At 41.9% G+C, this 27201-nt stretch overlaps 1 protein-coding gene across 2 annotated transcripts; it reads left to right on the forward strand.

The window, feature by feature from the left end:
* Window positions 1–446: 446 nt before the first annotated feature.
* On the forward strand, window positions 447–26388 carry SERPINB12 (serpin family B member 12). 2 transcript variants are annotated; one of them, XM_019463828.2, is made up of 8 exons: window positions 447–581; window positions 12846–13031; window positions 15802–15936; window positions 16704–16844; window positions 18388–18505; window positions 20431–20573; window positions 21549–21716; window positions 22442–26388. In XM_019463828.2, exons 2-8 carry the CDS (start codon window positions 12864–12866, stop codon window positions 22844–22846), a joined length of 1278 nt encoding a protein of 425 aa, XP_019319373.1. In that variant the 5' UTR covers window positions 447–581; window positions 12846–12863; the 3' UTR covers window positions 22847–26388. The 2 variants fall into 2 exon arrangements, with proteins under 2 accessions (XP_019319373.1, XP_019319374.1); XM_019463829.2 differs by lacking the exon at window positions 447–581 and adding an exon at window positions 5408–5426.
* The last annotated feature ends 813 nt before the right edge of the window (window positions 26389–27201 follow it).

Genomic DNA, 27201 nt, shown 5'->3' on the forward strand with positions numbered 1-27201 from the left:
CTTCATACTTAGCTCAGACAGTAGAGTTCTGTCGCCCTCAATCCATTTGCTGGGAGTGGGTTGGGACACACTGTGAAAAGCATTCCCTTTGGGTTTTGTGTGTTCCATTTACAAACTATGAACTCATGGAGTTTCAGAGTGCTGAAAGGTATCTAAGTTGTTTGGGGAGAATAAGGAACGGAGAGAGAAATCCAACCCTTTCTAGCAGTGCTTTCTAAAGGCTTCCTCTGTAACCTCTGGTTTCCTGAAAATAGCAGGCTGTGAGACGACTTACAAGGAGGCTGTGCCAGTGGAATGTTCTATTTTAAAAGAGCGATAACAGACTTAGAGGTAATTACTTTAATTTAAAATTCATTGAGTTAATGACCATAAACGTGTGTCTTTCCCCCCACTCTGTCTTATAGGCTAACCATTGTGATTCATGGTCATAATTAAAAAGCGCATAGAATTACTTGCTCAACACCTGTCCTTACCAGTTTTCATAGGCGGTAAGCCTCGGCTGCTCCCTCCTCTGTGTGATAACTGAATTGACTTCATCAGAGCACAAACCTTCGCTGGGGACAGTTCTCACCGGCTTCCAGGTATGTCCTGGGGAGGCGGGCAAGCAGTTGGTGGTGCAGGTGTCTCTGAGGTCAGTGGTCGCAGCGTTGAAACTAGATGTTTGAAGATCTTTATTCCTGGCATTGGGGGGAAAGGGAGGTGTTACTTTATCATCACATTCTCCTGCTACTTTCTACTTTTACGACTGCGAGCAACTTAATGTGTCTGAGTCCTAGCTTTCCTCATTTGTCTATTAGGAAAACAATGTCTTCCTCCTTGACTTATTGGAAGGACTGAGTGAGGTAATGGATGCGGAAGGGCCTGTGACATATTAGGTCCCCTGTAAATGTTTATGACATTTAGATGCAGGTAAGACAGTCCGGGATGTAAGTTCCTCCTGCACTAGCTGTCATGAGTGCAGGGGCAATCACGTTCTTGCTCACCGGACAGCCAGTGCCTGACACATAGTAGGCACTCAGAAATAGTTATTTACTGAATGGATGTCTGGGCTATTCTTTTACTGCAGTATTCAAGGGATCTAGAGTTTTGTCTGGGGTTGAGGTCAAATCCAAATACATACTGAAAAAAAATTGTAAATGCTTATTTATTTTTGAGAGAGAGAGAGAGAAAGAGAGAGAGAGAGACTGGGGGAGGGGTAGAGAGAGGGGGAGATACAGAATCCAAAGCAGGCTCCAGGTCCTGAGCTGTCAGCACAGAGCCTGACCCGGGGCTCGAACTCACAAATGTGAGTTCTGAGTCGAAGTCAGACATTTAACCAACTGAGCCAGCCAGGCACCCCCCCCGCCAAATGCATATTTTTAATTTAAGAAACTGTATTTCTTATCAGTATATTATAATGTTTGTTCTTTGTAAAGAGAAGTTATATATCTAAAATTTCATAGGTGTTAAAAATTATGGTGCTTTATCATTTAAAGCAAGGACTGGCAAACTTCTTAGTAAAGACCAGATAATAAATATTTTTGATTTTGCAGGCCATATGGTCTCTTTACAACTCTTCAGCTCTGCCATTATGGCTGGAAAGCAGCCACAGACAGTAGTAAATGAATGGGCACGGCTGTGTGTTTATAAAAAATTATTTATTAAAAAGAGACAGTGGGCTGGATTTAACCCAAAGACTGTAGTCTGTGAACCTTGATCAGAATGTTGAAACCCTGGTTTACAATTACAGAAGAAATAGATAGATGTCATACGGATTTTGTTAAGAAGTAAAAAAACATTTATGCAGTACTCATTCTATGTAATTATACTAGTAATACTAACATATTGTGTAACATATTAGGGCAAGGAAGGCCGCATTGTTATTCCTATTTTTTGAATAGGTGAGAAAATTGAAGTTCAAGAGGTATTTGCTCCAGATGTCAGGCTAGTAAGATTCAGAGCGGGATCTGCACCCTCCGATCGCAAATGTGCTGCTGGTTCCATGTTGTATTCTTCGCCATCTCGTAGCTTTGACCCTCTGCGGTCCCTGTGTCTCTGTCCCATTGGGGTAGGGAGTGGTACTGATGCCAAGCCTGGAGCCCTCGGCTTGGGATCTAGGAGAACTGAGGGCTTTTCTGGAAAGGGTGATTGATATCTTAAGAGTAACTGCAACTGCTAAAACAAGCTTGGTGTGTTTTCATCTTTATTATTGTTGCTTTTTGTTGTTTTGGTGGTGGTGGTGTGTGTGTGTGTGTGTGTGTGTGTGTGTGTGTGTGTTTGATTTTATATGCTGTTACCCAGGCTTTTAAGTTTGGAGGATAAAACGATGCATGTGAGGTCAGCAGTTTACTTTACGTAAAAGATCCATTTTTCATTAGATTCAAAGGCCTCCATGCTGATATTTTCCCCAGACACATTTTGTTTCCTCGGTGATGTGATATAAAATTAGAAGAAAAAGAGCCTCTCGACACTCTTTCAAAAAGACTGCCTTTATGGCACCGGAGAATTTTAATCATATTGTGTTGCATCACCAGCTGGCAAAGACTTCGGTGAATCGTTCTGGCATTCCTGAATTTTTAATCTGGGCAGAAAATGACTAGTTAGTAACGAGTTAAAAGATTGGTTCATAACTCATGATGCGTTGTAACATACCTAGGAGGAGCCGTCCGACTCTGCCCTTGATGAAACTGTGTTCTCACAGCCTGTTGACACAGAAAGCCTTGCCAGCTTGCCTTGCAGTGTCGGGTTAGCGACCTCCAACATTCCTTCAAACTCTAGTGTAATTTGCTGACACTTTAAGTCACTGACATTAGAGAGACTGACTTTTTTCACTCACATGAGATTATTATGTATGCAGAATCGCACACGATGCTTAGCACATTGTAGGTGCTCAACGGATTCTCACATGCTCCTGAGCAATTTATTACCGTACCTGAATATTTAGCTACATTTAGTGGCAGATGTCATCATTGCTGATTGAACAATCACACCACACCAAATTTTTAGGCTTGTAGGGTACAGTCATCTGTAGTCAGACCTTTGTTGCATTATATCGGAAGATAAACAGGTGATTATTTGAGAGGATAAACAGATGCCATCCTAGATGAAAGATATTCAAACAAGCTTTGAATCTGCTCAGGCACCCAGAAGCCCAAAGCGATGCGAATTTCAGCGCCAACGACAACACATGTGACAACCAGAAATCCGCACCCTGGATTTAATGTAAATAGTATCTTTTTTGAAAGATGATGCTAGACCGCAGCCGTGTGAAGTATTGATCAGCTGGAATGGAGTATTAATTGATTACACGTTAAAATTTTCCAGCCTCTTGTAAGTCATAATCAATGACAAAATTCAACTGAAAAATGATGGTTTTTAGAATTTTGTGGAAAAGTTTAGAGAAAAAACCCACAAGCATTTTTTCAAATGAAAAAAGGAAGGGAAGAGAATTAACCACATTATTTGCTTTCTACACTCACTATTGATAATTGAGAGGCCCTCTCGATGATCAGTTACGGATTTCCATTGGTCAATATCTTGCCTTGTAAAACTGGCTTGTACTTACTGCATTTATACACTACCACTAGCTGCATAAGCAGCTTATATTCTCCATATAGATGTACGTACGTTATCTATAAGCAGCTTATGTTCTCCATAATGGCAATATCCCTACTTTAAAAAAGTTTTCTTTTGAATTTCTCTGTCTCATATAATCATATTTGTGGGGCCGGAGCTCTGAAATATTATTGTCTGTCAAGATGTTAGGAAAGGAAGACGAAGCTGTCAAAAAGGGAACCAGGCCAGAGAGGAGTCCTCATTCTGTCCCTAAATCTTGTCAGTTCCACAGCTTTCACTCTTCCTAACTCTTCCCTAGTTACAACCTTTGTTCTCGATTCACTGACCCCCATGTTTATAGCCACAAACAAATCAGGACTGCAGAATGTTAGAACTAAAAGCAACATCAGAAGCTATCTGACTCAGTTTGAAACTTTGTTTTTTTTAGTGCTGGAATATATTTGCCCCATGAAAACTTTATTAGAAGGCTGATAAGAAAAAAAGGGAAAAAGGAAAGAAGGGGGCAAAGGAAGGGAAGAGGGAAGGAAAAAAGAAGGGAAGGAAGGATGGACAGAAACGAGGGAAGAAGGAAGGAAGAGAGGAAGAAGAAAGGGAGGGAGGAAGGGAAAGGAAGAGAGTGAGTGTCTGGGGCTCTAAAATTCCTTGAGGAAATAAATAAGATAAAGAGATGAGCAGATCACAGGATGTGGAGATGAAATTGGACAGACTTTCTGGAGATACTGGCACACAGTTGATCAGTTCTTAGCTTCCTAGCAAAGTAGTTTTCTTCTGGAAAGCACCCCCACCTGGTCTATCAGCAGATCTTGATAATTTCCATCCTCTGATTGGTATTCAGCTATTCTAGTTGATAAATTAAATCGTAAACCCCATTTCCACCCCATGGCTGCTGCAGGAAAAAAAAAAGAACATTGAGAATAGCTTAACATACATTTTGCAGTCAAAAAAAGGTTAGAAAAATATAGAAATGGGAGTATAAGAGAATGTCCAACACAATGGTTATATGAAGTATAATAGTTCTCTTCTTCTCTCTCTAGTATAGGAATTTGGGTTGAAAGGTGTAGGTCAAATGAGGCATCTCAAAAGAGACCCAACTGGAAAAAGCATAGAAAATACAAACACAGTAAGTTAAGGGGAGCCTGAATGGCTCAGTCAGTTAAGTGTCTGACTCTTGGTTTCAGCTGGGGTCATGATCTCATGGTTCGTGGGTTCAAGCCCTGAGTCAAGCCCTGCGTCTCACGTCAGGCTCTGTGCTGACAGCGTGGAGCCCGCTTAGGATTCTGTCTCTCCCTCTCTCTTTGCCCCTTCCCTGCTCTCTCTCCCTCTCTCTCTCTTTCTCAAAATAAATCAATACACATTAAAAAAATAAGCATGGTAAGTTAAATATTTTAGTGGAGAGCATAGAAGGTTTAAATTTGTTTGAAAATACATATACCACACACTTCTCTTTTTTGTTCTCTTTAATCAATCAATGACAATTTTACCCTGGATTCCCAAATGGCTCTTGGAAAAGTGCCCTTGTGGGAGGGGCAAAGTTCATATATTTCCACTCCCGACGGGGTGTGGATTGAAACTTACCCAGCCAGCTGTTAGCAGCAACTCTGAAGGCAAGAAGGTAACTGCGAGCATTGCCTAATATCGTTTTTAACAATGCATATTGCACTGGAAAATTATTTCAAATTATAGAAAGCCAAAAGAGATTTGGCTGAAGCCAAAGGATGTGGCATTTTTATTATTAAGTCAATGTCTTTTAAAAAAGAGCAGTTGGTTTGATGATGTGTTGAATTTCTTGTAAATGTGGCAATACTTGCTAGGAGGTATTGGCAACATCTGTCACCTTCTTTGGTCCCCCTGCACCCGGTCAGCTGTCTGATGTACCTGCTTGATTTTCTTAAAATGTGGATGTTTGGATAGTTTTAAAAATCTTTACATACTTGGCAGATTGTATTTTATCTTTTTGTTATTTCTGTAATATAAAATGATGCAATATTTAGAATATCTATTTTTAAACATCACAAGTAAGATTTTTTTATTTGTCACCATTAAATATCTGAATTTTAAGCAGATTTTTGGACTGGCGGCTCATATCTATTAGCCCATTCAACTTTAGCACTGGTCTCATCCTCAGTAGCTTTTCTAAAACTACTACCTTCACCATGAATAGATTGTCAGATTGTCTATATTTTAAATACTATGAGTTGCATTTCTCTTTTGCACCATAAATTGGAAATGCTTTTTTTTTAAAAAAATGTTTATTTTTGAGAGAGAGACAGACAGAGCGTGAGCAGGGGAGGGGCAGAGAGAGGAGACACAGAATCCGAAGCAGGCTCCAGGCTCTGAACTGTCAGCACAGAGCCCGATGTGGAGCTCGAACCCACGGACGGTGAGATGTGGAGCTCGAACCCACGGACCGTGAGATCATGACCTGAGCCGAAGTCAGATGCTTAACTGACCGAGCCACCATTTCCAGATGCCCCTGGAAATGCTTTTGATTGCATCTTTCACAACTATTTCTTTGTTTTTCCATATTGTTTGTCATTTAGTTAGCTGTAACCAGAGCTGAGTATTTATTCTAGCAGTAGACCATCTACCTGTATAAAGTTGGAATTTCATTCTTGGGTTATTAATGGTTTTGTGATCATTATGAATATCACAAGACATGAAATATTCTGGGGATATAATTTTTTCTCCCTACTATATAGTAAAGAACAATTTTCCCCAAGATTTTTTTGGGGGTGTTGGAAAACCTATCTTGTCTAAACTTTTATATTTTCACTGTAAAGGAAACCAATTTTCACAAGTGAACTATTCCTAAAACAGTAGAAAGTTAATCAAAAGTTGATTCTGCTATGTAACATCTTTATCGATTATAGGTGCCTGCAGAATGTATGCAGAGTGAATATGAAATACAGAATTATCATCTAATATTTCAAACATTCGAATTATTTGCAATGAAAAAGGGGCAGATGTTAGCAAATAAATCCATAAAAGCTTATTAAGTGCTCTTATTGTGCCACGATTTATATTCTTTACTGATGGGGTACAAAGATGAATATAAAACACGGAACCTGCCTGGAAGAGAATTATGCTTTGGAAGCAAAGACAGAAATATAAAAAAATAATTCACCTCACAGCATGATAAGGGAAACAGAAATATGAATGTCGTGTGCTTAATATCTTTATACCTCTGCTATAATTGCAAGATTAGAAAGCACGCGGAAAATAAAGACAATTGATTTGTCAATAGTGTGAGAGAAAAATTCAAATTTATTGTTGAGGTTTCAGAATATCATTAATGATGCCTGATTTTCTTCCCTCTGCACGATAACTTTGAATTTGAGAACCCAAGTGCTTTTGCTTCATTAGAGGTTAAATAATGAATCACTTATTCGGAAAGAACTGTAGGCAAAAATATGCTGATATTTTTATTGATATCCAAGTTAGTTTTCCTTTTTCTCCTGAATAAAAATTGCCAATTAGCCCCTGCCTTTAAAGTTATGGTGATATGGTAGGAGGTGATACTGGGGACAGTAAGTACGAAATGACCTAAGTCAGGTCTAATTTGGGATAAAGTTGTTTGCAATCACGCAGTTCCCATCTATTTCTATGACACATTTGCATGGATTTTAATGCAATGTGTGGGAGATTTTTAAGTAAATGTTCAGTGTAGAGAAGCAATCTCTCAGCAGATTAGAGGAGTCTTGGAAGGATGCACTGGAGCTCAAGATGTTCCTTGGCAGAGAGGTTGGTCAGAGCAGTCCTGATGGATGCCCAGTGGTGGCCACTGGTCAGAGACACCAATGAAACCAATAATACGTGTTTAATTATTTTATTATCCTTATTTTACATGATTATTTTCTTATTTATTAGAAGAACATCTTCCTGTCATGAAACTACGTGGTGGGTTAGTCGAGCCATGGTCCTGCGGAGCACAGGATTATCTGCTCCGACGGCAGCGCGTGGTGTAGGAAGAAAGACGGTGGCTTTGATGTTGGACTGAACGGCCAGATTTGTAGACCGGCTGTGTCACTTAATGATTGGATTTAAAATGAAGATAATTTCTAACTTACACGGTTGTTGAGAATTAGAGACAACGTGTGTGAAATTCCATGCATATTGTAGGCGAATTAAATGGTAGCTATTATTATAAAGTCATCATAGGTGGGATAGTATTAATTCCTTGAGCTGAATAGATTTTTGAAGGACCTTACTATTTTAAAGATTATTTCAACTCTGTTTGGAAATAACGATGACTGAAGTAAATTATGTACAAGTTTTTCAAGTTTTGGAGTATTAAGAAGCAGCTTACATCAGCAATCAGCCTTTGGGCTTAGACTTAGCTGAACTAACTTCTTTGTGTGGTAGATGTTTTCCAGAGCGGATGTAAAGAACCTCCTGTTAATGCTTAGGGAACATCCTAATTGCATCTGGACACTACATTTCATTGTCAGAAGTTAGTCTTCAATTTTCAATAGCATCCTGGTTCTTGTGTTAAACACAAATAAAGTTGCAGTGTCTGAAAATTTGCTGCCATGCTTAGTGATACATCTGCAGTACATTTTAAAATAATTACACTTTAGAGGGGCGCCTGGGTGGCTCAGTCGGTTAAGCGTCCGACTTCAGCTCAGGCCATGATCTCACAGTTCGTGAGTTCGAGTCCCAAGTCGGACTCTGTGCTGACAGCTCAGAGCCTGGAGCCTGCTTCAGATTCTCTGTCTCCCTCTCAGAGCTCATGCTCTGTCTCTGTCTCCTTTAAAAATAAATAAACATTAAAAAAATTTTTTAAGTAAAATTAAACTTTAAATATATATATAATTTATGTATATATATATATACATACATCAATATATAGAAAAGTCATATATAACCGTATTATTATGGACCCTTCCTGTACAGCTTCTTTCACTCAACATTGTACTTGTGAGATCCATGTTATTATGGGGTGACTAGAGTTCACTCAGACCCATGGGTGTGCGTATTCCGTTGTAGGACTTGTAACCCACAAACTGTTTATCTTACTGATGATGGACATTTGGTTTGCTTCTGAGTTTGGGCTGTGACAGAGGTGTTTGTATGAATGTATTTGTGCACACAGTTTTTTAAATCTGAAAATGATTTTGCATCTCTGGAAAATATCTGTTATGGTTACATTTTAGTATGATGATGATTAGATCTCTACTGTCCATTTGTTGGTAAGTTGGTCCCACTTGTAAATCCAGTGGATTTGGAGACTGGTTTAGTCCTACTGTTTTCAGATTAGTACTGATGTAAAGGGATTTTTGGTAAGGACAAGAAAAGTGACCTTAGAGTTCTTTTTATTTTACTTTATCTTTTGTTGTGACAACATGACATGACTTTTACTGCCCACCAAAGCTTATCTCTAATGAATAAAAACAGTGTTAAGTGGACTTAAAAATGTTAACAGTATTATATTTTTAAATTGCCTGTTTGAATATTATTAGGATAATACTCGAATAAGTCTTGATGAGGGCTGTTTAAAATTTTTTTCCTACATAATACTCTTTTGCCTTTTCCATTTCATTTTGTGAACTGATACCGTATTCTCCTATCTATGCTCTTATATCCCCACTGGAGCTGCTTCTAATGTAGTACGTGCTCTATCAGAGGGTGGATTTCTCAGAGGCAGAGACTGGGTCTCATTCATTTCATCCTTTGATGTGTAATCACTGCCCCCCAATGGGAGAACTTGATAAATGTTTAAAGAGCAATTAGGTCACTGTCAAATTTGGCCAGTTTCTGATTTAAAAACAAGCAAAACAACAGTACTCCAAAGGTAATTACCAGATGCCATTTTAATAAATTTGTTATTATTTATTTATTTACATCCCGATGAGTTAGCATATAGTGCAATGATGATTTCAGAAGTAGATTCCACTGATTCATCTCTACGTATAACACTCAGTGCTCATCCCAACAAGTGTCTTCCTTAATGCCCCTTACGCATTTAGCCCATCCTCTCACCGACAACCCCTCCAGCAATAAAGTTATATTTCTATATTTTAGAGTTTTCTACAACCCCAGGCAAGATTTTCCTATAATAAATGCTCACCTATAGTCATCTAACATATACTGCGACTTTCAGGCTGGTTTTCCATTACTACCATTCTCACTTCTCCCTTGGAAGGCGGGGCAGAATTAAAGCTCCATAGACTCTCATGGACACTCAGAACCAGTCCACGGGGTAGAAGCAGCTAAGGCTCAGAAAAGGGACTTGTTGCTGGGGGAGAACATGATAGTATTTGGAGCCAGGTTGGGAAACTCCTGAGACAAAATTTAGCATGGGCTCCTCGTTCTTTATGCACCAATGGGCAGAGAGAGTTTGAGGGTGCACTGCAGCTCCCAGCGTGAATAAGGGTAGCGGCAGAATTAGAAATGGGTACAAAACACCGCATATTCCAGGAGAGAGCAGGCCTGGGCGTGGAGAGGTCATAGCCTTGCCTTTCTCCGGGCCAACTTCGTGACTGGGTGCAAATCACTTCACCGCTTCGGGCCTCGGGTTTTTTTTCGTCTCAAGAAGAAGGGAGTTGGCCTGCATGAGCAATCACGTCCTTTCCACAGCAGGTTAAGACTCCAGTCGTTCAGTTCCATGCATCTCGTGCCAGAAAGGAACACCCCACCCCTCTGATGCCAGAGGCACATCCACACAAAGAAACAGGGTAAAGTTGAGCAAATGGCTGGAACATTTTTTAAAGAGCCAGATTGGGATAATGCAGTTTTAAATCCAAATCTCTTCTTTTCCTTTAGTGTTGTGTCTCTAGGCTTCTTTAATAGCAATGAACAAAGAGCCAGAATATCCACTGCTTTTTCCTTTGATGCCAAACGTTTTAGTTAAATATCCACCTTGGTTATATGAACGAGGCTTTAAAAAACATCAGGCTACTTTTTATCCAAAATTTTATGATTTAACGAAAGCCTGTGCAATCCCCTCAACCCAGACCACCTTGACTTTATCTGATTTCTCTACTTTCTTAGTAAATTTGTTCCTAAATGGGTAATGCCAGCCACTGTTGTAGAGTGAATATGTTGGATGTGTAGATTTCTGAGGTGTGAGGCATTACTGAATTTCGAGGCATGCTCAGGACATAGATTTCTTGGAAAACACATAACTGAACCCAGTTTTATCAGTACAGAATGAGAAATACAAGTCATGTGCAAATTTGGCAGGAAAAAAACCTAAGGATAAAAATGGACTGTAAGCTGAACAAGGGGGAAAAATACCAACGTATAGTGGGCGTGTGTTTGGTCAGCCTATCCTATACGGAGGGCAACTTAGCAGAAATAGAAGCTACAGCAGAAACAGCACGTAGATTAGGCCAACGTGTGTGATTCGATTCTTCAATTCTTTACTCATCTGGTATAAAGGGACTGCCAATATCTAGCCTGGAGAGTTGTGGGGTTAAAGCTAATATATGTAAAACATATGTCTGGCATATTTTATTTTATTTTATCTATTTTATTTTATTGATCTTACTTATTTTTGAGAGACAGAGACAGAGCATGAGTCGGGGAGGGGCAGAGAGAGAGGGAGACAGAATCTGAAGCAGGTTCCAGGCTCTGAGCTGTCAGCACAGAGCCTGACATGGGGCTTAAGCCTACAAACTGTGAGATGATGACCTGAGCTGAAGTCAGGCACTTAACCAACTAAGCCACCCAGGCGCCCTTATCTAGCACATTCTAAAAAAGGTATCTCATGGTATCTTTTTGAATTAGGTTTATAGACTAAAAAGGCCCATATCAAACTGGGATGATTCTAGAACCAATGTACACCGTTCAATGCAGTAACGATTTCTTAATGTTTATAATGTGCCACATGTCTGATGATAAAAAAACACAAACAAGAGGTTCACATTTCCCTCTAGGAAATACACAATATCCACAGACTAAATGACAAAAGAAAAGACATTTCATCGGAGAGGGATGGTCCAAAGTGAGATCTATGTAAGATTTTCTTTTTTTTTTTTTTCAATGTTTTTTAAAAATTTATTTTGGGAGAAAAAGCATGAGCAGAGTAGATAGGGGCAGAGAGAGAGGGAGAGAGAGAATCCCAAGCAGGCTCTGCACTGTCAGTGTAGAGCCCAATGTAGGGCTTGATCTCATGAACTGTGAGATCATGGTATGATCCGAAATCAGGAGTTGGATGCTTAACCGACTGAGCCACCCAGGCGCTCCTATGTAAGATTTTCTTGATACTTCTAGAATAGATTATTGTGGGGGGCAAGGAATCTGTCCTCAAGGAGTCACTTCCTTATGTTGGTTCTCTATCACCTGTGGTTCAGCGTAGAATTTCTAAACTCCCAACATCTTTCAAGATCAATGATCTCTTGAACAATATCAATGACTGACAGGGGCACCTCAAGTCCTACAGGCTGCATGTGGAGTGAGTCAGAAGGATGTGAGGTGACCAAGGACATGACCCATGACAATTTGCTGGGCATTCCTCAATCCTAGCATGCTGAGGGGAGAGCACAGGCAGAAGACTGAAGCAGAACTGGGAATAGCCTGTGGAGAAGGAGGTGGAATGAAGTTTTCTTGATTGCAAACTTGACTTTGAGGACACGGTTGCCTGCAAATTTGTCTTACCTGAATAAAGGAAGTTCTACCACAAAGTGGGTAGAATTGTGTCCCCCAAAGATTGGTTTAAGTCCTTATCACTGGTACCTGTGAATGTACTCTTCTTGGGAAATAGGGTCTTTGCAAATGTAATCAAGTTAAGATGAGGTCATACTGGGATAGTGTGGGCCCTCATCCAATGACTGGTGTCCTTACAAGAAAGGGGACATTTGGACTCACACAGAAGACACAGGGAAGAACACCGTATGAAGTTGGAGGCGGAGATAAGTGATGCCTCTATAAACCAAGGAACACTGAGGGTTGCTGGCAGCCACTAGAAGTTGGGAGAGGCAGGAAACCTTTTTCCTGACAGCCTCCAGAATGAAGTGATGCTCCCTACACCTTGATTTTGGACGTCTGGTCTCCAGAATGAAGACAGGATAAATTCCTGTTGTTTAAGCCACCTGGTTTGTGATAATTTGTTATGGTAGCTCTAGGAAACTAATTCGCACCCCTAAATGAAAACAGACTTCTTTTTGTATCAATAGCAGTATGGACATCAATATCTATGTACCAGGATGACGGTGACCTTAGTTTTCTGGTTTTTAATAACATATTGAATCACTGTATATTACTGTATCACGTGTATTTAAAATGAGAACTGTTTATTTGTTTTCCTCTAATCATTGTGTTCTCTTTCTCTGTTTTGTCTTTGGTTTTAGACTATCGTCAATTTCAGGATGGATTCTCTGGTTGCAGCAAACACCAAATTTGGCTTTGATCTTTTCCAGGAGATAAGCAAAGATGATCACCATAAAAACTTCTTCTTCTGTCCTCTGAGCCTCTCGGCTGCCCTTGGCATGGTCCGCTTGGGAGCCAGAAGTGACAGCGCACAGCAGATAGACCAGGTGTGGATCAGTATCTCTAGGTCCACTCCCAGGGTCATACCCTAGTTCCTCCTTGGCAAGCCAAGCTGTTCCCGAGCCTGGGGCTTGAGGGGGGAGCCTGGTCTGCCCCGGAGCTTTCATTTACACCCCGCCTTGCTTTCTCTTCAAGGCCCAATTAAACCTCTGCCTCCGGTATGACACTTCTCCAGCCTCCACAGTCTGATAGCCGTTCTTATTCATCTTCTCCGTTTCTGTCTGTCTGCATGTCTGTCCCACTTTCTCTCCATAATTATCCATACCGATACTGCTAGCAATATATATTTTTTTAAATTTAGAGGAAGAGAGAGAGAGAGAGAGAGACACCACGAACCGGGAAGGGATAGAGAGAGAGGGAGAGACAGAATCCCAAGCATGCTCTGTGCCATCAGCGTAGAGCCCAATGTGGGGCTCGAACTCACAAATGATGAGATCATAACCGGAGATCAAGAGTGGGACGAGCCACCCAAGTGCCCCACTGCTAGCAATATTTTTTAATGTATGTATGTGTTTTCTTTCTTTCCATAAATAAATATTTAGTAAGCCCCAGTTACATATCTGGTGGCTAAAGATCACAGCATCCTCCTTGACTCCTCTCTTTCTCTCTCACTTGTCATCAAATTCCAACAGGCTTTCCTCTCTATACACAACCAGAACGTAGGCACTCCCCACTGTCTCCCTGAGGTCTGACCACCACCATCCCTTATGGATACACTTCCTCATGGGCTTCCTTGTTTCTGCTGATGGTCTGTTCTCAACCCAGCTGCCAGAAGGATCCTTTGAAAACCTCAATCAGATCCTGTTTCTCATGTGCTCAAAACCCGGACTTCTGATTTCACTAATGATAGAAGCCGGAGTCCTTACAGTGGCCCATGAAGGTCTGGTACCTGAATCCAGACAACCAGGTGACTCCCTCTCTCATCCTGTCCCTCCCCACTCCTCCAGGCACACTGTCATTCAGAGTCCTTGGGTAAGCCGTGCCTACTCATGTCTTAGGGCTTTTGCTCCGTTCCCTTTGCCTGCTGGCTCTCCTCCCCCCACTCCCTCACCCCAGATATCTGATCTATAATTTGCTTTCTCCTTCAAGTCTTTGATCAGAGTTTACCTTCTCAACCAGGCTTACCTTGCTTGACTAGACCAGCAGTCTAATGCTGCAGACTGGCCCCCAACCCTGTAAAATTCCCTCTTACCTTAGCTACTTTCCCCCTACTTGGCACTTCTCATCTTCTAACATACTGCATACAATAATCATTACTATGTGTATTATTTTTCATATGCTTCCCCCTCTAGAATATCATCTCCCAGATGGTGAAGATCTTTATCCTAGAACAGTACTTGGCTTATAGTAGCCATCCAATATAAATTTGTAGAGTGAATGAATGAAAGTGACAAGAACAACTTCCCAGATAAACTTTAGGCTCCTGAGGTGGGTCTTATAACTTCCCTGGATCTAGCATCCAACACAGAGGTTATATGGGAACCCAGGCCCATACGGAGGAGCTGAATTCTTGGATTAAGGTAGAATGTGTCTGAGCTCATCCTGCTTTATGCGTTTACTTTGATTTGGAATATTATGCCATCAGCAAAACTCAGCTTTAGAGTGTGGTTGGCACCCTCCACGTTCAGTTTCAGATGTTCTTTCTCCAGGCCCTTGGGTTTCACCCTGCTCAGCAAAAGTGTCCTGGGCAGGGCAAGGCATGCATTTGTCTCCTGCCTTTCTGCACTGCTCTGGGTAACTTGTCTTTTGCTGTCCTCGCTTGCTTGATTGGTTGGAAGGTCTAGATCAGTGCTAACAAAAATATAATTCAAATCCCATATATAATTTAAAAAGTTTTAATAGCCATACTAAGAAAGTAAAAAGAAATAGGTGCAACTAACTTTAATAATGTATTTGATTTTATTTAACCCGATGCATCCAAAATATCTTATCAACATGCAATCAATTAAAACTTTAAATGAGATCTTTTACTTTTTTTTTTTCATGCTAAGTCTTCAAAAATCCAATGTGTATTTTACACTAACAGTCTGACTGGCTCAATAGCCACGTGTGGTCTCATGGATACCTCCAAATTCGTTTAGTTTGGTTACATTCATTCTTTTTTAAAAAAATTTTTAAATCTTTTAAAAGTTTATTTATTTATTTATTTTGAGAGAGAGATCAGGGGAGGGGCAGAGAGAGAAGCAGAGAGAGAGAATCCCAAGCAGGCTCCACACTGCCAGAGCAGAGCCCGATGTAGGGCTCAAACCCATGAACCTTGAGATCATGACCTGAGCTGAAATCAAGAGTTGGACACTTAACCAGCTGAATCACCGAGGCACCCCTCTTTTTTTTTTTTTTTTGAAATTTTTGCTTATTTTGACAGACAGAGAGAGAGCACGATTGGTGGGGAGGGGGTGGGAGGGCAGAGAGAGACTCCCAAGAGGGCTCTGTGCTCTCAGCCCAGAGCCTGACATGGGGCTCAAACTCATGAACTGTGAGATCATGACCTGAGCCAAAATCGAGAGTTGGATGCTTAACTGACTGAGCCACCTGGGTGCCCCTGGTTACTTTCATTCTTAAATGCAGACCCAGGAGATAGCATGCAGTTTCCTTTCCTTCCATTCCACAGCCAAGTAAAACATCCACTATTCTTTAAACTATTGTTGTTTGACCACGTAATCATCGTCCCTGTGACACCGTAAAAATGTTGCTGAAGCTATTCAGACTTCCTGCTGTTCGTACTGTCTGAAAGACCCCGTAATCGCCATCATGCAGGTGCTACACTTCAATGAGTTTTCCCAGAGTGAAAGAAAGGAACCTGATCCCTGTCTGAAAAGGAAAAACCCAGAAGAACTCGCTGATGGCTCTCTGGAGGGGCAGAAGGAAACAAGGGGGTCTCTGACTCTGCAGGTGAGCCACCACAGACCCCTTCCCCTCTTCTTCTGAACCACTCATTCTGGCTGTGCTATATTTGGCAATGGTTTCTTATTCCCAAACATTACGTTGTGGCCATCATCGTCAGCAACAATAGCAATAACCCCGTATGACCTCCAGTTCCTTTCTGATTATGTATCTCAGATGTTGTTGGCTATCAGCCAGTTTTCTCAAGAGTAGGATCTGGTATCTTCTGCTCATGAGAAAGACGATTAGATCAGAACCCCATTACGCACCTAGTTGTACAGGCCACAGGTCCCCAGGATGGAGCATGGTTGAAGATGAAGGGCGGGAAGGGGCGTGGATCCGCTGTGGGAGTCTTACCCTCTTTCTCCACTTTTGCCTCTTGTGTTTCATGCTGAAATCTCCTGACACGCAAAGCTTTTACTGGTTGTCTCACAGCAGGAGTGGGAAAGATATTCTCCAGGTTATCCATGCTCATACCTTAGAAAGTTTAAGAAGAGGGTGGAGAGAAGATGGTCTTTTTCTTGTATCTTTTTGAATATAAAGAAAAGTAATGTGCACTGATCTCAAGTGTAGTGTGCACTGCTGAGTCCCCAGATGTATTATTGTTCCTGGATGACCTTGATACCAAGTGGGAGCCACGATCATCTCTTGGGACCACTTCCTGGCCTCTCTTCCTCTCAGATTGCTCCCCCACATGGTAACAAAGTGAAATGACGACGTGCCTTAGTGGCATTTCATCCCCCTGATGAAACCACATTTTTTTCTTCTTTTGTTAGGCTGAGTCTTCCAATGACGAGAGTGGACTGCTCAGTTGCTACTTTGGGCAGCTTCTCGCCAAGTTAGACAGGATCAGAGTTGATTACACCCTAAGCATTGCCAACAGGCTTTACGGAGAGCAGGAATTCCCCATCTGTCCGGTGAGTTTGGTATGGCTGGTGATTAAAACTATCATATAGCATACTAATTAAAAAAATCAGTGAGTAGCTGGATTACTCATCTGCCATCTGGAACACAGTCCTCTCTGACAGGAGGATGTGCCGTGGACTGGTGGGCTGTCTGGGGCCCACCTCTTTCTCTCCCACACCTTCCATTGCCCTCCTCCCAGTTTTCAACTTGAGCAGTTTATGAGGCCGGTGCTGGTGGGCGGAAAGAGGGTCATGTAACTAATAGCTTTTGGAGCTTTTTGGTAATGGCCTTCCTTCTTGTGACTGTCTTTCCCCGTGAAGATGCCTAGTAGATACACTTGGTAGGTCCTCTTCCGGCCCCTCCCCAACCCCCACCAACACTTCTCTAAAATCACCTTTCATACCACGATCAGGACACCCCTCGATATAATTGTATGCACCTATCAGCAAAATGGTGTAGCAGAAGGAGACTGCATTTGGATCCAAAAAGGTGCTTGGCTTGTCTCCCTGGCTAAGCAGTGTGTATGTAGAGCAGCACGCCTCTGAGCCCTGGCTTCAATTTCCTCTGTCACCACTGGAAGGAGCCACAGACTTAGCAATAAACTTGAGGGGTGTGACCACAGGCAAATGTGTGATACAGTTGGCTAGGCTGGCCTCGTAAGGGGGCAGGCTGAGCACACTTTACCCAGAATAAGTATGTTTTCTTACAATGGAAATGAGATTTTATACACTGATTTTTCTTTTAAACTAGCTGTATTGAGGTATAAATTCACATATCATATAATCCACCTATTAAAAATGTACACACCAGTGGTTTTGGTATATTACCTTATAACTTTTAAAAAATTGTGGTAAAATATAACATAAAAATTGCTATTTTAACCATTCTTAAACAATATTTATTTTGAGAGAGAGAGAGAGAGAGAGCAAGGAAGAGGCAGAGAGAGAGAGAGAGAATCTCAAGCATGCTCTGCACTGTCAGCACAGAGCCCCATGCGGGGTTCAAATTCACCAACCATGAGATCATGACCTGAGCCAAAATCAAGAATCAGATGCTTAACCGACTGAGCCACTCAGGCGTTCCTTAACCAGTTTTAAGTATACAATCCGGTAACCTTGATTACATTTACAATGTTGTGTAAGCATCACCTGATTTCCAAAATGCTTTTATCATCCCAGAAACTCTAACTAGTAAGTAAGGTTTTAATTCTTAAAAATAGAGGAATGTTATATAGTTAAGTCTCTCAAGTTACTTGATATTCATGTTGCAACATCTCCACAAATGGGATGTCCAAGGTAAAGGGTATCTGGTAGGAAAGGCTTGTGCCCTTGTAACTGTGGACTGCTTCATGAACAAGCACTCTATATCCTAAATTGTCACCACAATGAGTGAAATGCCACTGGCTAATTAAGAGTGGGGATAGCTAGAGACGACACACATCCTGTTTAAATGACTGGGCACATCTCTCTCATTAGGCTTCTCCTGACTGCCTCACTCCTGTTAGCACAGTTATCTGATTTCATTGCACTATTTCCCTTTATTTCAATTTAACAGGAATACTTAGATGGTGTGATTCAATTTTACCACACAACCATTGAAAGTGTTGATTTCCGGAAAGACACCGAAAAGTCCAGACAACAGATTAACTTTTGGGTTGAATCTCAGTGCCAAGGTAAGAAAGACCAAACACATTATGGCTGGTATTCCTTTCCATTTAAAAGGAGAAAAGTCAGCCTGGTTTCTCAGATGGCTAGTCTGTCAAGGCCAGATGCTCACAAACATGGGCCATGTTCAAAGCCCGTTTTGCAGGTGCAAAGAGTCAAATGCTTAGATGCTATGTTACTTACTGATGCTTCTTTGCTCCATCATAAAAGGTAAAATCTTTTCAGGCAAGCACATGCCAGCAGGATGTTAACTGTTTCCATTTAAAAAAAAAGTTTAGTAGAAAGATTGTGAAGAGAATCTAGTTATTCAGAGGGAAATGGAAATGATAAAATCTCAATTTTTATCAATGCTTCACTAAGTACATAGGTGTTTTCTGGGTAAAGGGGGTTTAGAGCTAGTGATGAATAGTGAAACTATGGATTCAATGTAAAATGGAGTAAGTTTAAAAAAATTTTTTTTAAATGTTTATTTATTTTTGAGAGAGAGAGACAGAGTGAGAGCGAGGGAAGGGCAGAGAGAGAGGGAGACACACAATCAGAAGCAGGCTCCAGGCTCTGAGCTGTCAGCACAGAGCCCAAGGTGGGGCTGGAACTCACAAACCATGAGATCATGACCTGAGCTGAAGACTAACACTTAACTGACTGAGCCACCCAGGAGCCCCTGGAATAAGTTTTTAAAGTTTATTTATTTTGAAAGAGAGAGAGAGAGAGAGAGAGAGAGAGAGAGAGAGAGAGAGAATCCCAAGCAGAATTTGCACTGTCAGCACTAAGCCCAAACCCAACCAACCGTGAGATCATGGCTTGAGCCAAAATCAAGAGCCAGACGCTTAACTGACTGAGTCACCCAGGTGCCCCCAGAATAATTTTTTAATGTGAAAATCCCCTGTCCAGCCTTTTCTTGGGAGAAGCACCCAAACTCCAAAATTATTTCCCCTCACTTGGTCCACATGCCACAAAAATTCCCATTCCTTCAAGGTTCCACTCAGTTGCCAAGAGGAAAGTGTGTTCACTAAAAAAGTTCGTATTAAGGCATGACTATCTACTTTTTCCTGGTTAGCCAACTCTTCTGGAATATTGTAAGTGTAGGTGATGTCAACATAATCTATTATTATGGGGTTTAAGTGGAAGTCTTGCAGTAAAAAGCTCTACTCATCTTTAAGGACTCAGCATGCATTCAAATAACTGATGGTTTGGTACTTGGAGGTGGAAAGGGATGGGCACTGAAAATGGATGATTGCTTGACAGCCTGGGATGTTCCAGTCTGCCTCAGGGCTGTGCTACTGCGGAAGGAGCCTAGAGCCAGAAGGCCCCAGGACTGATCTCAGCTGACCTTGCTGATTTTTGGCTGTGTAGCCTCACCTCTCGCTGGCTGTGGTTTATTCCTCTATAAGAAGGGATAACAATACCCACTTCTCGTGGTTGACGTGGGATGGAATGAAACAGCACACGCGAAAGCCCCTATCAAATAGGTTTTATGTCCTGGTCTAGCACATTTACATGCATTTTTGTTTATATTTAAACATATACACTCTACTGTGATGAGTGCTTAAGACAGGAAGTTTCCACAATAGTTCTGTTTCTCCAGGAGGTTATAATATAATCAGGTGGCAGGGTCTACTTTGAAAAGTAAATCATGGCATAGGATAGCTGATGGCAAGTTCCAACCACAATGATTCAGTGAATTGAAGCAGACTCAGTGCTTTAGAATGGGTCCCTCCTTGGGTTGAGTGACAGTTCCTTCCTTATAACTCCCACCCTCACCTCTGCCCCCTCTGGGACGATGAATGGTGTAGTTTTCTTGGGTTCATTCTTGAATCAGACATGCTCTATCCTTGGGGATGTTAAGTGGCATTAAGAATAATCTGTCTATGTGAATCCCTCTGACATGATTCATATGCTGGATATTCTCTGGAACCTTTTTTTTTTTTTTAAGGTAAAATCAAGGAACTCTTCAGCAAGGATACTATTAACAGCGCAACTGTGCTGGTTCTGGTGAATGCTGTTTACTTCAAGGCCAAATGGGAAAAATATTTTGACTGTGAAAACACAGTGGATGCACCTTTCTCTCTAAATGAGGTATGATATTAGAACACACGGTTTTCTATATATTCTGCTCATAATTGCCACTAAGAAATTATGATTTCAGTATGTACTCTCAACTTGAAAACTTCAGGTCTGTGGGTTGCAGCATACAATATAATAAGAATATTTTGTTATTAGCAAAAATCAGTACCTGAAATTGTTGAACATCTTGGTGCCAAGATGAGCATTTTCCACTCACTGCGCTGAGCATTTTCCACTCACTACTTCATTTGTTTCCCAAAAACGACATTATGAAAGTGGGTGTTATTATTTTTCTCATTCTAGGAGAAATGGGGGAGGGGGAAGAATGCAAGGGTTAGGTTACTTAGCTAAATTCATGCATTAGCATTCACATCTGTGAGTATTTGTCTCAAAAACCCACGTTCCAAGCCACCAGACTGTAGAATGGAGTAAAGGGAAAGATCAGACTCCAGCCTGTCACCTGTTAGCAGGCACTGTACATCCTCATCTGTAGACTGATGACCCCGCACGTCCACAAGGTGTTTGGGATGGTGCCTTTCTGTCTGATGGAAGCCTATGGAACAAGTGTTGTTACTTAGCATTTAGATGGTTATCATTTAACCAAGGCTCCAACTGGGTGGGTCACGCAGGCCAGAAAGGGCAAGATGAGGCCAATAGACTGGGTGGTGCAGGCAGGGAAGGTAGAAAGCTGGTGGGGCTTGTTTCCACTGGCTGGACTGTAGGTAGATGCCTGGATAGACAGTTTACCAACAGGTGGGCTTGGCAGCTGAAAAGCCTATTAAAACCAAGGGGAAAAAAGTGTTGGTAAAGGAAGGGCTGACTGATCAGTGGGCAGAAGACTGTTTAGGTTGGATCACTGGTGTGGCTCAGAGCCTCTGGTGAAGACCCTTCTCATCGTAATGGAGCCCTGTTTTCAGGAGTGATGGGGCCGTGTGAGTCTGTGAGCTACTCTGGCAGTCCCGTGACTTGCCATCTTGTCCACTACAGAATGAAAAGAAGACCGTGAGGATGATGAATCAAAAGGGCCTATTTAGAATTGGCTTCATAGAGGAGCTGAGGGCACAGATCCTTGAAATAAGGTATACCAAGGGGGCGCTCAGCATGTTTGTCCTGCTGCCGGCTTTCTCTGAAGATAACTTAAAGGGCCTGGAAGAGGTAAGTCTTCACTTTCAAGTGTCTACGAAATATTTCATTGTAGATCTTTGGAGAGCGGCCCAAGTTACCATTTACTGTCCTGAGGAAGGATGGCACCTTGGCTCTCAGAGATATCAAAGAATATATAAGAATCTGAATTTGTGGAGATAGGTCTTCCTCTGGTGTTTAGAAAAGAACAAATACCAAAAAGGTTGGCTAAGACTTTCCTCTCCAATCTCACAGTCTTCTACAATTGTTCTCTGGACCTATGAATCCTTTTCTATGAATTACCTGACTTCTGGTCCGTTAATTCCTTTACATACGTTATCTTGTTCAGTCCTTGCAAGAGCCTAACGGCATTATTTCTGTTTTATAGAAGAGGGGGTTGAACTTCACAATGTCAAGGCTTGGCACGCAACTTGGTCAACTGAGCTTTGCTGGGCTTCAGCACCCAGACACCAGTCTGTCAGACACCAGAGGACAGAAAGCTTACTGTGGGGAAAGGTTAGGGAGGGAGCAAGGGCCTTCGACACCAGAGGACAAAGAACTCAAATTGTCTTGTGACTTCTAAAGAGGAAAGAGACTTGCTTGGGGGAATTTAAATGAAACAGGAGTATTTTGAGGCTTAGGAAAGAACCTCGAAGATTGCTACTGGCTGTTGAAATAGACTCAAGCCCTTGAAGTAATTGGGGCATCCTTTGCAGGCTTATAATCTGACCCTGAACATTATCTTCTCCCTCTTGTAGCTTGAAAGGAACATCACCCATGAAAAAATAATGGTCTGGAGCAGCTCGGAAAATATGTCAGAAAAACCAGTAGCCGTCTCCTTCCCACAGTTCACCCTAGAAGACAGCTATGATCTGAATTCTACTCTACAGGGCATGGGCATCACGGATATCTTCGAGGAAAGGAAGGCTGATCTTACTGGCATCTCTCCAAGTCCCAATTTGTACCTGTCAAAAGTTGTCCATAAAACCTTTCTGGAGGTGGATGAAAATGGCACCCAGGCAGTAGCCGCCAGTGGTGCTGCCAGCATGGAAAGGTCCATACCATCCTGGGTGACGTTTAATGCCAATCACCCTTTTCTCTTTTTCATCAGACACAACAAAACCCAAACCATTCTCTTCTATGGCAGGGTCTGCTCTCCTTGAAAGGAGCATGCTGTCTAGTGCCTGGGACCTGGAAGAAAATGGCAGTATAGTCTTCCCCTGGCGCAATGTGTGCATTTGTGTTCTTGCTAATATCCAAAGCTGATGGAATCCTATCACAGCTCCATGCTCCCTTCCTCCAGCCACTGGCTCGTGTGTGTCCTGATCCTTCTTTCACCCTGTAGCTGACTTTTAACTATGTGCATTAGTATGAAAGGCCCTTGCTCCCTCCCTAACCTTTCTCCATGCTAAGCTTTCAAGCATATAATTCACCCTCTGTCATGGGCAGGTCAACATAATGGGGATGGTACTGACTAAGTTCCCTACCTCGTTATGAAGGAATTCTGAAAGTCCAAATCATTAGACCACTTCTAGGAGATGACAAACTCAGAAACCACTTTAACATGCATGGCAAGAAGAAACGTTTAAGTGGAATGTGTTTTGGAAGCTCAGCTCTATTTCTATGGCTATTAAAACCATGGCCGGTCGCTGGGTAAGATTCCCTGCCTCTTTCTCGCCCATCTTCTACTGCATGGAAGATGCCCTGTGAGGTGCTTCTCATCTGGCAGAAAGTGGGGCCTGGGGTGGATTTAAGTGGGAGCTCAAGACAGAAGCCTGCCCTGACCAGCACTCATTCTGTGCGGGAGGATGGTGTTTGTTTTGTGAATCTGACGTTGACCCAGGAGAACCGCAGTGCATTTAAAAATTAGTCCCGGCTTTCCTTATTGAGTCTCCCAGGCCATTGTCATGAAGCACTGTCCTCTGTGTCTTCTTCACCCCCTTCCTGAGAGAATTCTCCTCTGTAGTTAACCCTAAATACTCAGCATGCAAGGTGGGGGAGGGGAGCACTGCCCTTACTGCTGACTGCTGGGCTCCCCGTCCCCCTATCTCTGTAGTCTGGCCACCTGGAAATAGAACTGTTTCCTCCTGGAGATCTCATGCCTGGTTACAACCTGAGAGCAGGCCTGGGTCTGGGAATGATGCATGTGGAAACCTTTGTCAGGAAGGCCCTTGGCTTCGTATCAGGCTCTAGTCTACTGAAAGCCTGATGCCTGAGTGTTCAAGGGTCCAGGACCCGGGACCTTAATCCCCTGATACGTCTGTGTGAATTCTTATTCTTGGCCTTAGCAGAATGCTCTGGAATGACCACTAACAACGCCTAACTCAAAGACCTGGACAGTCATTAGAGCTCTGTTTCCCTGCCCTGCCCTATGGCTCCCTCTTCCCAGTTGCCACTGTGTTGGATAAGTGTGGCTGTATCAGTTTTTGTAGGGGAAGGCAGGCTAACTTCGCTTGCTGTCATGCGGGCCCCCTCTCCCCACTTCTCATCTACATTAATGGTTTCTTTGTGCTGTGAACAACTAATTCCATGTTCTCCATGCAGTCTTTTCATTGCCCAAGGTTGTCTGTGGTATACAAATTCCTCACTGATTATGTGAGACAGTGTGTGGTGGCTCCTCCAAGTCCTTTCCACGGAACGCACGTCTCCTGGGTCAAGTTTATGTCAGATAATCTAATACAAAGTCTCTTCTGTGGTTCCTTTTGGGGTTGATGTTTTGATGACTCTGGGCCTGACCTGGTATCATTGCTGGATACTGAGTTGGATAACTATGGCCCCCATGAAGGTTTGGCACTGTCTGGCATTGCTTACGTTTTTATTCTTTCCCTTGATAAACACATCTTCTCATTTGTATTGGGGTTTCTCAGAATTTTAATCACAAAGGGAAAATGTAACTATTTACAAAAATGAGAAAGAGTGAGATTCTTAAACTTTTCTGTAAATCAGTAAATATATTCTTTACTAATCTTCGATTGATTAAAATGTCTCTTCTTAGTAAATAAAGCACTTTGTCATTAGTTAAAATATGTGCAACATGTTATGTGCCAGCTGACTTTTTTAGTGACAGAGACCTAACTTGAAAATTTTTTCATCCCAAAATATAGAAATACACAATCTACAGAACTAACAATTCATCTCAATTATGTAGGAAAGATGTATCTTGTGCCAGGAAATCTTTCCCACCTTTCCACCATGCTTACATATGAAGGCATACACAAAAGATGAAGGCTTACAACAGCTCTAAAACCTGGGAGTGACAGCCAATGGATCATCAAATTTGGAAGACATTTCTGCTGACTACAGGTTAAGAGCTGGATGGAAAGCCTAGTCAAGGGCTCCCTGTATCATGCCACCCATGTGTCAGTCTGCTTTGTTCCCTCCCACTACTGCCTCCCCTGGGGTTCAGAAACATAAGAGCTGTGCCAATTTAAATTCCAGACATCCATCTCCACTTTGTCCTTGCTGCTGTCTCCTAGCCTCTGTTTTTCTTTCTTTCTTTTTTTTTTATGTTTATTTATTTTTGAAAGAGAGAGTGAAAGTGAGAGAGGGGCAGAGAGAGGGAGAGAGAGAGAGAATCTCAGGGAGGCTCTGCGCTGTCAGCTCAGAGTCCAATGCCGGGCCCCATCTCATGACCATGAGATCATGACCTCAGCCAGAATCAAGAGTCCTATGTTTAACTGACTGAGCCACTCGGGCGCCCCTAGCCCCTGTCTTTATCATCAGTTTTTTCCTTTCTGTAGCCATTTGAAGACTGAATGAAACTCCCCCAGTACAACTCATAGGAAGTGAGGACAGGTATTGGCACTTCCCCCCAAGGCAGTTTAGTCTTCACAAGCAGAGTAGTTTTGGTGGGATAAAGACAGAAAGAACCCTGCTGGCAATGTTGTTGGGTTCATATATTTCATTTACCTCCTCCGTTCAGAGTGTCAGAGAGTCAGATCATACAGGGAGGCGAGAGCTTTCTGACAGTCCAGTGAACTACAGTAGATGCAAGCCTATAAGAAACTGGGAATTATGTTAAAATCAGGAGCTCTTGACTCTTCACTCTTGCACCAGTGAGACTGACCCTTTAATATGGCACCCAGAGGCAGAGAGAAAATGCAGGTCCGTGCTCTATAATTGATAGAAAACCAGCCAGAACCTGCAAATCGGGGACTGAGCTCCTCCATTTCTAGTTCAAGATTTCCTCCACCCAGCAATGTTGACAGGTAAAACAAATGAGGCCATGCAGATTCAAAAACAAATGATTCATCTACCCCGACTACAAACGCTCTGGGAAGAGAACCATGAATGTGTAGTACCCAACAGGCTCTCTAGCACTCTCTAGTTCACAGGCTCTGTATGTTCTATTTTATTTCAACCTGGGCCCTTCTTATGATTTCATACATTATCTAATGTATATTTCCCCTTGAGCTGGAGCAAGCTAGAACATGTGTTGCTTCATCCCTGATTGATGCTTCCTTCCTTTGGATGTATGGCTTTTTTTTTTTTTTTTTTTTCAGTATCATTAACCTTAGGCGGAAGCCCTATGATTGGGATGATGGGTGAGGAAGCTGTGTGGTTGTCTCTGTGGGTTTCTTTGTTCCGTAGTTGAATGCCAATGTCAAATGTATTCTTCATCCACATTACTTGTGTTGTATTCTTGTTTTCCCCAATCCATTGTCTTATTCTTTTATTTTTTTACTCAATAAATATAATACAAGGTACGCCTGTGTAGCTCAGTTGGTTGAATGTCCAGCTCTTGATTTCAGCTCAGGTCATGATCCCAGGGTCATGGGATCAAACTCCATGTCCACACTTAGCATGGAGCCTGCTTGAGATTCTCCCTTCCTCTCCCTCTGACCCTCTCCCCCACTTGTGCCATCTCTCTCTCCAAAACAAAACAGCTAGCTAGCTAGCTAGCTAGCTAAAACATAAGATTTATCCCAACATACGGCACACACTTTTTACCCATTCATTCTGTATACTTAACATTTAATTTAGGAATTATCGTATTTTCATTGACTGTTTCCCTCCTAAATAATGTTACCCATCAGGTGCTTTGAACAATGTTTTAGCTACAGGTGAGTGAAAGGATTTGAGAAGCAACCAGATGCACAACAGTGGAGCTGGTGGAAACCCACACACCTTTTCTTGACACACATGGGTTCTAAAGAGATCATCCCAGGTTCAAGGTTAAGGAAATAGGGAAAAAATATATATACAGCTGTGAAAAAACAAACAACTAATGCCAAATAAGGAATAAATACATCATGCTATAGAAAAAAAAAGTGAGACTTCAGAAAATGATTCGTGTCAAGAACCAGAAGAGAACTTTAGAAAACTTTTTGGTATGATTGACAGATTTTAGGAAGGCATGCATCTATGGAATTGGAGCAGAGATCTATGAAAATAAACTGTGATGAGGTGTGAAAGAATTTGAATGAAATATAAAAAGATTTCCAGGGGACTAAAAATATAATATCAAAATTTAAATAGATTTTAGAGGCAGTAAAGAAGCAGAACTGATGCACTGGAA

The sequence above is a fragment of the Panthera pardus genome, unplaced genomic scaffold, assembly GCF_024362965.1.
Source record: "Panthera pardus isolate Hobbes unplaced genomic scaffold, ASM2436296v1 HiC_scaffold_15, whole genome shotgun sequence".
Classification (NCBI taxonomy): Eukaryota; Metazoa; Chordata; class Mammalia; order Carnivora; family Felidae; genus Panthera; species Panthera pardus.